The sequence below is a fragment of the Carcharhinus amblyrhynchos genome, chromosome 28 (genome assembly GCF_965287045.1).
Source record: "Carcharhinus amblyrhynchos chromosome 28, sCarAmb.v2.hapA, whole genome shotgun sequence".
Classification (NCBI taxonomy): domain Eukaryota; kingdom Metazoa; phylum Chordata; class Chondrichthyes; order Carcharhiniformes; family Carcharhinidae; genus Carcharhinus; species Carcharhinus amblyrhynchos.
In genome coordinates, this window is record NC_137351.1 from 3,466,777 (window position 1) to 3,479,115 (window position 12,339).

General features: G+C 44.8%; 1 protein-coding gene across 1 annotated transcript in view; it reads right to left on the bottom strand.

Annotated features, from left to right (window-relative positions):
- Positions 1–10,974, bottom strand: part of LOC145359427 (serine/threonine-protein kinase Nek8-like) — a 60,148-nt gene extending 49,174 nt beyond the window's left edge. The window contains exons 1-3 of the mRNA XM_080213975.1: positions 10,803–10,974; positions 3,624–3,739; positions 952–1,083 (exon numbers count right to left, since the gene is read on the bottom strand). Coding sequence (XP_080070101.1) covers positions 952–1,083; positions 3,624–3,739; positions 10,803–10,965 — 411 coding nt within the window. The 5' untranslated portion in view covers positions 10,966–10,974. The remainder of the gene's footprint in view (positions 1–951; positions 1,084–3,623; positions 3,740–10,802) is intronic.
- Between the last annotated feature and the right edge of the window lie 1,365 nt (positions 10,975–12,339).

Genomic DNA, 12,339 nt, shown 5'->3' on the forward strand with positions numbered 1-12,339 from the left:
GAGATGGCACCTGTATAGTTCTGTATAGTGCGCAAGAAACAATACTTTTCACTATATGTTGATACATGCGATAATAATAAATCTAATCAAATCAAAATCAAACCAAATCATCCTTTGCTCTTTACACAATTTTACAACAGGTAGAAGATGGTTTTGTTCCACATAACCTCCAAAGAGAGAGAGACGGATTTGTACTGGATTTGTGAAGAGAGCAAGATGTATATTTTTAAGATGTATATTGCCTTTGATGAAATCATTTGTCATGACAACTTAATACATAAACAAATATTCCAGCTGCTCTCTGAAGTAAAGTTTGCCTGGCATTTGAAACTTTGGCTGGAGTTTTCCAACCTCATCCAGTGATGGGGTAGGTGAGCCACTGGAATTTCCATTAATATCAGTAGGACCAGAAAGGTTGGAAAATTCCGGCCTTTAGAGAAAACAACACAGATTGTAACAATATTTCTAGACCGTAGAAACAGATTGTATGTATCGCATGATTTTGATTGAACAGAACCCAGAACTAAAGCTGTTGCTTGGGTGGCATGATGGTTAGCACTGCTGCTTCACAGTGCCAGGAACCCAGGTTTGATTCTTGGGTCACTGAGCGGAGTTTGCAGATTCTCCCCATGTCTGCATGGGTTTCCTCTGGGCGCTCTGGTTTCCTTGCCCAGTCAAAGGATGTGCGGGTTAAGTGGATTGGCCATACTAAATTGTCCCCTGGTGTCAGGGGACTAGCTAGGGTAAATGCATAGGGTTATGGGGATAGGGCCTGGGTGGGATGGTGGTCAGTGCAGATTCGATGGGCTGAATGGCCTCTTCCTGTAGTGTAGGATTTTATGATTCTAAAGCTTCTTTTTATTGACAAAAGCCTCCTTGAACAATTGGAAGTATCTCCACAGCCCTGAAGGCCTCTCCCTGTCACCACTCAAGTATACCCGTTTAAAATACCTGCTGTGCCAGGTACTGCGCCAACGTTCCTCCATCTGCGTACTCCATCTCAATCATTAGCACTCCGTCCTCCTCAAAGCTGTCGTAGTAATTGATTATGTTGGGGTGGTCCAACATTGAGAGCACCTTCACCTACAGCAGAGCAGAGACAAAGAAAACGCAGTGTGAGGGGAACGCTACACATTGACTCACACAGAGGATCAGGGATTGCACAATTTCATCCACAGGGAGCCACAGGATCAGGAGTACTGCACAGTTACCCACACGGTCAATGGCTGTATGCATACACCCACACTAAACTACAGGTTCAAATAAATATTAACACAATGAGTTTTACCAGCCTTGTGGTGGCAGGCTTGGAGACCGGGAAGTATTGGGAGTGTTATGATCACAGTGGATGTTACTACTGGACAGGAAGGTCCCAGAACCTAACTGTGGCTCAAAAGACTATAACCTCTACTTTTTTCAGAAAATGTGGATGAACAGAGTAACAACACTGCCAATTTAGCATTTAACAGCAGACAAAAAACATCTTTTAAACATGAAAATGGAATACAATACTCCTTCCCTCCCATTTACCTTCACAAATATATGCAGATTTTAAGGATAACACAGATTATAAAATACATCATGTGCTATGATGTTCTCAGTAAATTCAAGGCAGTGGAATACTGAAAGGAGAGTTGGAAATCCTGGAAGTGGATTCTTGCTGAAAAGAGCCAAGGAAGGCCTTGCTTGGAAGCAGGATCTAAGGTGGGCCCCTGTGAACCAACGGGCCACCTATGGTCAGATGCAGCCCACTCTGAACTCCAGTGGCAGATCCAACCTGATCGAGCTTCTGTAGATTTTTTCTCAAATCTCTCCAGATGATTATCACACGAGTGTTTCCAAGCTCTACTCTGGAAAAGCCCCCCTCCCCCCGCTTAGAATTTTCTGCCGAGGCTTCAGAACTCTGATTGACCCAGCAGTATCAGGAAATCAGTAAGGGCAGCAGGCCAACCTCAGGAAGACTGCATCACCAGACACTCTAAGTATGGAATCGGATTCCCATTCAGACCCAAAGTCAGGGTCCCAAGATCTAGTCAAAAATATTCTTCCATGTTCACCATGGCTCAGCTGGTAACACTCTCACATCTGAGTCAGGGCATTGTGGCTTTAAGTTCCACTCAAGAATCATAGAATCATACAGTGCAGAAGGAGGCTATTTGGCCCATTGTGTCTGCACTGATCACAACACTACCCAGGCTCTATCCCCATAACCCCATGCATTTATCCTAGCTAGTACCCCTGACATGAAGGGGCAATTTAGCATGGCCAATCCACCCAGCCCGCATATCTTTTGGACTGTGGGAGGAAACTGGAGTACCTGGAGGAAACCCAGGCTTGGGGAGAACGTGCAAACTCCACACTAGTGACTCAAACCATTGAACCCGGGTCCTTGGCGCCATGAGGCAGCAGTGCTAACCACTGTGCCACCGTGCTGCTTACGAATACAAAACTCAAAAACTGGCTCCCTCATGCAGTACTGAGCGAATGCTGCACTATTGGAGGTACCATCTAGAAGCTCTAACTGCCCTCTCACTAGGACATAAGAGATCGTATGGCACCATTTTGAAGAAGAGCAGGGAGGTTCTCCTCAGTTTCTTGGCCAATATTATGCCTCAATCACCATCACACTGACAAATTATCTGGATATTATCATGTTGCTGTATGTGGGGGCTTGCTATGTGCAAATTGACAGCTTCCTGCATTATAACCATGCATCTGTGTGGGTTTCCTCCGGGTGCTCCAGTTTCCTCCCACAGTGCAAAGATGCACAGGTGGATCGGCCATGCTAAATTGCCCCTTAGTCCCCCATGATGTGTAGGTTAGAGGGATTAGTGGGGTAAATGTGTGGGGTTGTGGGGATAGAGTGGGGGGTGGACCTGGGTAAGATATGCTATCAGAGAGTCGGTGCAGACTCGATAGGCTAAAAGGCCTCCTTCTGCAATGAAGGGATTCTATTCTATGATTCTAAAGTTGGATTCAATGATACAACAGTTGTCACAATTACAATTTCAATCGTACTTCATTGGTTGTAAAGCGCTTTGGGCCACCTAATGGACTTGAAAGGTGCTATATAAATGCAAGCCTTTAATGTATTAACAGCGTGAAGAGCTTGTCGTGTGAAGAATAGTTGAAGATGCTGGGTCTGTACTCATTGGAGTTTAGAAGGATAAGGGAGGATTTATTGAAACTTACAGGATACTGCGAGGCCTGGGGAGAGTGGCTGTAGAGAGGGTGTTTTTACTTATAGGGAAAACTAGAACCAGAGGGCATAACCTCAGGCTAAAGGGACGATCCTTTAAAACAGAGATGAGGAGGAATTTCTTCAGCCAGAGAGTGGTGAATCTGTGGAACTCTTTGCCACAGAAGGCTGTGGAGGCTGGGTCATTGAGTGTCTTCAAGACAGAGATAGATAAGTTCTTGATTAATAAGGGGGTCAGGAGTTATGGGAAAAGGCAGGACAATGGGGATGAGAAAAGTATCAGCCATGACTGAATGGCGGAGTGTACTTGATGGGCTGAGTGGCCTAATTCTGCTCCTATATCTTATGGTCTAATGCCCATTATCTCAGTGACTGTAGTTTCATATGGCAAAGCCAGTCAAATACACCAGAGTAAAACACAAACCTCATTCATTGCTCGCTGTCTCTCGATGTGGTTCAACTCATGCATATTAATTTCTTTCAATATGACCAGGGAATCGTCATCTTTCTTCCGATAGAGAACTGCCGTCCCATAGGCTCCTGCCAGGAAAAGAACACGGGGTCTCTGATCAAATATTTGCTCCGTGTCACAGAAAATTCAACCTTCACACAAGTCACATCACATTTATTTCCACTTACTCATTTCAGTAATGTTGGTGAGATTGGCACAAGGGAAAAATCACAAGCATGCACCCCCTATTAGCATGAGTATGAATCACCCATCAGCCCCCATCAAATAGTTCACCAAACCAAAAAAAAACTCAACCCTGTTATGGAGATTAAGCAGATATGAAAAGTGCTGTATAAATACTGGGGCAGCACAGTGGTTAGCACAGCTACCTCACAGTGCCAGAGACCCAGGTTCAATTCCCAGCTTGGGTTACCGTCTGTGTGGAGTCTGCACGTTCTCCCCGTGTCTGTGTGGATTTCTTCTGGGGGCTCTGGTTTCCTCCCACAGTCCAAAGCTGTGTGGGTTAGATGAATTGGCCATGCCAATTAAATTTTCCCTCAGTGTACCTGTACAGGAGCTGGAGTGTGGTGACTAGGGGATTTTCACAGTAACGTCATTGCAATTTTAATGTAAGCCTACTTGTGACTAATAAATAAACTTTAACTTTTAGAACATTTCATCTGAAGACAAGATGTGTTTTTTTCTTGACAAGGTGCAGTGGAGTTTTACCAGAATGGTTCCAGGGTTGAGAGAAGCTGGAATAGTTCTCCTTGGAGTCAAGGAGATTGAAGGGAGATTTGATAGAGGTATAGAAGATTAATGGGTTCACATATGGTAGAGAAAGAAAAACTGTTCCAATTAGTTAGAACATAGAAATGATACAGCATGGAAGGGGGTCATTCAGCCCACCCTCTGCATGTCAACCTAAAGACATCCTGATGCTCTTTCTATTCCTATCTTTGATTTGATTTGATTTATTATTGTTACATGTATTAGTATACAGTGAAAAGTATTGTTTCTTGTGCACTATGCAGACAAAGCATACCATTCATGGAGAAGGAACAAAGAGGGTGCAAAATGCAGTGGTCCAGCCTTGGTTAGGGTGTAGAGAAAGATCAGCTTTACATGAGATAGGTCCTGTAGATGATGATACAAAGACTCTTGAGAGTTTAGTAACAGAGTGGGAAGTGTCCCTGCTTCTGAGCCAGAAGCTTTGGATTAGAATCCTACCTCAGGACTTCATGGCAAGGAAGATCTGGTCACAATGTAGCCAACATGTTGAGCATAAAACTAATAAATCCGACCAACACAGGTGAGAAGTGAGAGATACAGAAGGGTCCAAAGGAGGGACTTTTTCACACAGAGAATGCTAAGTGTCTGGAACGAGCTGCCAGAGCTATCAGAGAATCATAGAAACCTTATGGTGCAGAAAGAGGCTATTCAGCCTATCGAGTCTGCACCCACAACAATCCTACTTTAAGTAGTAGTACTAGTTCTCTGATAGTAGTAAAGCGGGTACAATTTTATCTTTTAAAAAGCATTTAGACAGTTATATGGGTAAGTTGGGTATAGAGGGATATGAGCCAAACATGAGCAATTGGGATTAGATTAGTGGTTACAAAAGGATGGCATGGACAAATTGGGCTGAAGGGCCTGTTTCCATGCTGTAAACCTCTATGACTCTGATGCATTGGCACTTGGTAAGAGTGGGAGAGACAGCTGGTTAACCACGCCTGATGTGGAGTGGTACCCCTCAAGCTATAAGCCTTTGGCGATAGAGTAGTGACTGGTTACAGGTAAAAACTAGACATGGAAACAGATGAATGTTTGCCTTGTGCACCAATAGGTACGGGAAGAGAAACAGTGGTAACAGAAGGACTCTGGGACACAGATCAAATATTTGGAGCAAGAGATGAAAGGGGATGCACAGAGGAACTTATTATGTAATGAAGCATTGTCCATTAGGGGATGGGGAATGATTTCAAAAGGAAATTTGTTGGACACTTGAGGGAAATAAACTTGCAGAACTCCGGGAATGGATTGAGGGAATGGGATGATCAGATTTTTCGATAGACAGCTGTCTGTCGAACAGTCACAGAAATTGCTGGAAAATCTCAGTAGAACATCCAAATTTGAAACGTTGGCTCTATTCTCTCTCCACAGATCCTGTCACATTTGATGAGATTTTCCAGAATTTTCTGCTTCTGTTCCAGCATCTGCAGTATTTTGCTTTTACCTGGAATTAACCTGATTGGCTGAATATAAACATGTGTTCTCAGAGCTGGAGTAGGCCATTCAGCTCATCCAGCCTGCTTTGCCATTCAGTATAATCATGGTTGATCTAACTGTGGCCTCAACTCCACATTTCGCTAACTCCTAGATAAACTTTGAATCTCCTGTTAGTCAAGAATCCATCTCCTCTGTCTTAACATTATTCATTGATCCTGCCTCCATGGTTCTCTGGGAAAGAGACTTTAATCTACATATAGATTGGGCAAAGCAAATTAGCAACAACACTGTGGAGGGTGAATTCCTGGAGTGTGTACAAGTTTTTTTTTAAGCCAGTATGTTGAGAAATCAACTAGGGAACATGCAGTCTTTAATTTGGTATTATGCAATGAAAAGGGGTTAATCTTGTTGTGTATGGTCCTTTAGAGAACAGTGATCATAACATGATAGAATTCTTCATTTGGTTGGAAAGTGAAGAAGTCCAATCAGAAATTAGATCCGAAATTTAAACAAAGGAAACTACAAAGGTATGCGATGCAACTTGACTAAAATAGATGGGATAACTTAAAGTTTATTTATTTGTCACAAGTCGGCTTACATTAACACTGCAATGAAGTTATTGTGAAATTCCACTAGTTGCCACAATCCAGCACCTGTTTGGGTCAATGCAATGCACCTAAACAGCACGTCTTTCAGACTGTGGGAGGAAACCTTTCTCTGACGACGCTCAAGGGGGGCCCAAGTCCTTCTGATCGAGGCTTAGCCTGTGGAAGGTGTGAGGCCGGTTGTGGCCCCGGGCTCGTCGTGACTGGTAATATAGAGAGAGTAGGAGGGAGCTAAAAAGGGGAATTAGAAGGGCGAAGAGAGGGCATGAGATGGCTTTGGCTGGTAGGATTAAGGAAAATCCAAAGGCATTTTATTCCTATATTAGAGACAAGAGAGTAGTTAGAGGGAAAATTGGTCCTCTTAGGGACAAGAGTGGAGAGTTGTGTATTGAGTCGGAGGGAATGGGGGAGCTCCTGAATGAATACTTTGCGTCGGTATTCACGAAGGAGAGGGGTTCGGAATCGTGCGGTCTCTTGGAGGGAGCGGAGGTTCAGTTGCAGGATATAGTTATTACGAGAGAGGAAGTGCTAGGGCTTTTAGGTAGCGTAAGGACGGATAAAGCTCCGGGGCCTGATGGTATTTATCCCAGGCTGCTTAGGGAGGCGAAAGATGAAATTGCTGGGCCTCTGGCGCACGTCTTTGTCTCTTCTTTGGACACAGGTGAGGTCCCAGAAGACTGGAGGGTAGCAAATGTGGTCCCGTTGTTCAAAAAAGGTAGTAGGGATAACCCTGGGAATTATAGGCCGGTGAGTTTGATGTCGGTGGTAGGGAAGTTAATGGAAAAAATACTTAGGGGTAGGATGTATGAGCATTTGGAGCGTTGCGATCTGATTAGGGATACGCAACATGGCTTTGTTAGAGGGAGGTCTTGCCTTACGAATCTGGTGGAATTCTTTGAGGAGGTGACAAAAACGGTTGACGATGGGAGAGCCGTTGATGTCATCTATATGGATTTCAGTAAGGCGTTTGACAAAGTCCCTCATGGTAGGCTGGTAGAAAAGGTTAAGGCGCATGGGATACGAGGCCGGGTAGCTAGGTGGATTGAGAACTGGCTGGGAAATAGGAGACAGAGGGTAGTTGTGGAGGGGACCTTGTCGGGCTGGAGGCCAGTGACCAGTGGTGTGCCGCAGGGCTCAGTTCTGGGACCTCTCCTCTTTGTAATCTACATAAATGACTTGGAAGAGGGCGTAGGTGGAGTGATCAGCAAGTTTGCTGATGACACCAAGATGGCAGGGTTGGCGGGTACAGAACTGGATTGTCAGGTGATACAACAGGATATAGATAGGTTGGTGCAGTGGGCAGATAGGTGGCAGATGGCATTTAATCCTGACAAATGCGAGGTGATGCATTTTGGATGGAATAATGCAGAGAGGAGCTATGTGATAAAAGGTAGGCCGATTAGGAGTATAGACATACAGAGGGACCTGGGAGTGCAGGTTCACAAATCCATGAAGGTTGCGTCACAAGTGGAGAACGTTGTTAGGAAGGCTTATGGGATGTTAGCCTTTATAGGAAGGGGCATAGAGTATAAAAGCTGCCGTCTAATGCTTCAGTTGTACAGAACGTTGGTTAGACCGCATTTGGAGTACTGCGTCCAGTTCTGGTCACCTTACTACCGGAAGGACGTGGAGTCTCTGGAAAAGGTGCAGAGGAGGTTTACCAGGATGTTGCCTGGCATGGGGGGACTGGGTTACGAGGAGAGATTGAAGAAACTGGGGCTATTCTCCTTGGAAAGACGGAGATTGAGAGGGGACATGATAGAAGTGTATAAGATACTGAAGGGAATAGATAGAGTTAATAGTGAGAGACTGCTCCCTAGACTGGGTACGAACACGAGAGGTCATCATTTAAGGGTGAGGGGGGGGAGGTATAATTTGGAGGTGAGAAGAAGGTTCTTTACGCAGAGAGTTGTGGGGGTCTGGAATGCGCTACCGAGTAGGGTGGTGGAGGCAGGAACGTTGGACTCGTTTAAGATGCAGTTAGATAGGCACATGAGTGAAACGAGAATGGAGGGATATGGTAGGGGCTATTAAATAGGGTTAAACCTTGGGAGACACCGGAAGGGCAGGCTGTAAGATTAATATTTTTTGTCTTTATTCCACAGGTGGAGGTCCACCTCGTGTCAAGCGAGGGGCATGCACACGGCGGGTCGTGCGTGGGCTGCTCTTGGAAGTCCGGGAGTGGCCTAGTACTTCATGTCGGTGTCTGTGCTTGATCCTGGACCGGTAGATGGACGCCGCAACAGCTCAGTGACTAGCACTGCTGGCTGTGCAGACACATGGATTTGGGCCTGTGTCTGTGGGAGTTTGCGCATTCTCCCTGTGGTTGCGTGGGTTTCCTCCGGGCGCTCCGGTTTCCTCCCACACCCCAAAGATGTGCTCTTAGGCTAATCGGTTTTTACCAAATTGACACTATTTCTTCCCTGAATCTGACTGAGTAGGGTCCCATTCGTAGACATGCAGGGTAGAATAGGTGTAGGGTGATGCGGCGGCGCGGGCTCGTTGGGCCGAAGGGCCTGTTTCCCGTGCTGGGTTGTTCTTTGAAACTGGAGCAACTGGAGGAAACCCACAAGACAACGTGCAATCTCTGCACAGACAGTGACCCAAGCCGGGAATCGAACCCGGGTCCCTGGCGCTGTGAAGCAGCAATGCTAACCACTGTGCCTCCATGCCACCTTCATTAAGAGGCAAGATGATGGTAGGCAATGGCTAATATTTAAGGAACATATGTATGTATAGTAACAGTTACACATTCCTTTCTAGCACAAAAATACAACAAGCGGCATAACCATGGCTAACAAAAGAAATGAAGGATCGTATTAAATCCAAAGCGGATCATAAAAAGTTTCTCAAAAAAGTACCAAGCCTGAGGATTGGGAGCCGTTCAGAATTCAAAAAAGGACAAAGATTAACAGGGAAGAAATAGAGTATAAGAGCAAACTTACAAGTAACATAAAAGCAGACTGTAAAAGCTTCGATAAATATATACAAAGGAAAGAATTAGTGAAGACAAATATAGGTCCCTTACAGAATGAAAGAGGAGAATTTATAATGGAGAACAAGGAAACAGCAGAATCATAAAACAACTACTTTTGTTATGTCTTTGTGGCAGAAGACACAAATAACTTCTCAGGAATGTTAAGGAATCAAGGATCTAGTCTGAAGTAGGAATTGAAGCAAATTAAGATTATTAAAGAAATAATGCTGGAGAGATTAACAGAATTGAAAGCTGACCTATCCCAGAGCCTGACCACATTCCAGGGTCCTAAAGGAGGTGGCCATGGAAATAGTGGAAGAACTGGTTGTCATTTAAATGGTTATGGTTTGGGAAATGTCAATGTACTAAGGGACCTGGGTGTCCTAGCACACCAGTCATTGAAAGCAAGCATGCAGTTAGAACAAGCAGTTCAAAGGCAAATGGTATGTTGGCCTTCATTGCAAGGGGATTTGAGTACAGAAGCAAGGATGTCTTACTGCTGCTGTACAGGGCCTTGGTGAGACCACACCTGGAGTACTGTGTGCAGCTTGCTTACCTAAGAAAGGATATACCTTCTATAGAGAGAGTGCAATGAAGGTTCACCAGACTGATTCCTGAGATGGAAGGATATGACATGGGTCAATTAGGCCTGTATTCACTGGAATTTTGAATAATGAGAGGGGATCTAAATGAAACGTTTAAAATTTTGACATGGCTGAACAGGCTGGGAACAGGGATGTTCCTTCCTCTGGCTGGGGCCCTACCATAACGTTCTTAATAATAGATTCCAGCAATTTCCCAATTATGGCTGTTAAGCTAACTGGCCTGTAGTTTTCTCCTTTCAGTCTCCCTCCTTTCTTGAATAAAGGAGTCACGTTCACCTTTTGCCAATGGAGCTTTCCCAGCACTTAGGAAATTTTGGAAAATTAATTCCAGTGCATCTACTTCTGGTCTCCTTTGGTACCTTAGCTGACTTTTTATGACACTATCATTAAACACATAGCTGGTGATGAAGCTCAAATCTGTGACTGAAAAGCCTATTTCGTCAATTAGGTTGATTGACCATGCTAAATTGACCCGAGTGTCAGGGGATTAAGGGGATTAGCGGGGTGAATATGTGGGCTTGTCGGAATAAGGCCTGGGTAAAACTGTGGTCAGTGCAGAATCAATAGGCTGAATGGCCCCCTTCTGTACTGTAGGGATTTTATGATTCCAACATCAGGCATCTTTTTATTGAAGATAAGGTTTATCTCAGGTTGTAAAAATGGCAGGCGCAGAATGTCACTATTTCCTGGTCTGTTGTGTTCCCTCCAGCATTGCCTTCACGTTCTCTGACCTCACCTTTTCCTACTATGTGTATCTTTTCAAACTCTGCCAATGTTTGCGGGAGCGGGTGCTTCAGTTTGTCACTCTCACAGTAAAGATCTAAGACATGCATCTTTACCCCATCCAGCACCTGATTTGGACCAGCCTGGAGTTCACTGCCCAATAGGTTTCTTGCCATGGTAACAGGAACACCTGCAAAAGGAAAATGGGTCAGGCTTGTTGTGCGTGCAAACAGTTAGTAACATGGAGAGGAAGGCACCCACCTTACACACACAAAGCAAATAGGATTTGAATATAAAAGTAAGGACATTATGCAGGGAATTGGTGAGACCATGTTTGGAATTTTACTGTCCCACCTGCCATGGGAATCAAAGCATGGAAAGGTCCATTGACCTTAGGCGGGATTTTACATTCCCAGGACGAGCAAAGTCATAAAATCCCACCCAACATCTCGAATACAATATACAATTTTGAACTCCTTACTTAAGGAATGCTCATTGAATCATAGGGACCCTACAGTGCAGAAGGAGGCCATTTGGCCCATTGAGTCTGCACCGACAACAATCCTACCCAGGCCCAATCTTTGTAACCCATTTACTTACTAATCCCTCTAACTTGCACATTCTGGAACACTCAGGGGCAATTTAGCATGGCCAATCAACATAACCCACACATCTTTGGACTGTGGGAGGAATCCAGAGCACCCAGAGGAAACCCACACAGACATGGGGAGAATGTGCAAACTCCACACAGACAGTGACCCAAGCCGGGAATTGAACCCAGGTCGCTGGAGCTGTGGAGCAGCAGTGCTAACCACTTGCCACGCTAATGTAGATGCGCTGATGGTGATTCAAAGGAGATTTAATATATTAATACCTGGAATGAATGGGTTGGCTAATGAGGAAAGGTTGGACAGGCTGCGCTTGCTTCCAGTGGAGCTTAGAAGAGTGAGGAGGTGACTTGATCAAAGTCTATAAGATCCTGAATGGTCTTGACAAGGTGGACGTGATGTTTCCTCTTGTGGGTGAATCCAGAACTAGGGGGCACTGTTTTAAAATTAGCGGTTGCCTTTTTGGAGATGAGGCAAACTTTTCTCTCTCAGAGGCTTGTGCAACTTTGAAACTCTCTGCCTCAGAAGGTGGTGGAGGTGGGGGTCATTGAATATTTTGAAGGCGGAGGTAAACAGATTCTTGTCAGGCAAGGCAAGCAAATGTTAATGGGAATAAATGGAAATGTGGAACTTAAAATAGAAAGCAATCACCACAGTCTTATTGAACAGTGGAGCAGGTTTGAGGGGCCCAATGGCCTACTTCTGCTCCGATTTCATATGTTCTTATATAAGCAGATGAACAACAGCTCACCTCCATTAATGAAGCTGGTGGTGATGCAACTGTCCAATCCAAACAAACTGAATTGTCAGATTCCCACCTTAGAAAAGCTTTGGGATAATATTAGGTGGGCTCTTTTTGGCACCTGCTGTGACTGTTCCAATTCCACTTCATCCAGCCGGGGGTAGTTGTGGCAGTGATGGGGGAAGAGAAAGACCTCTGTT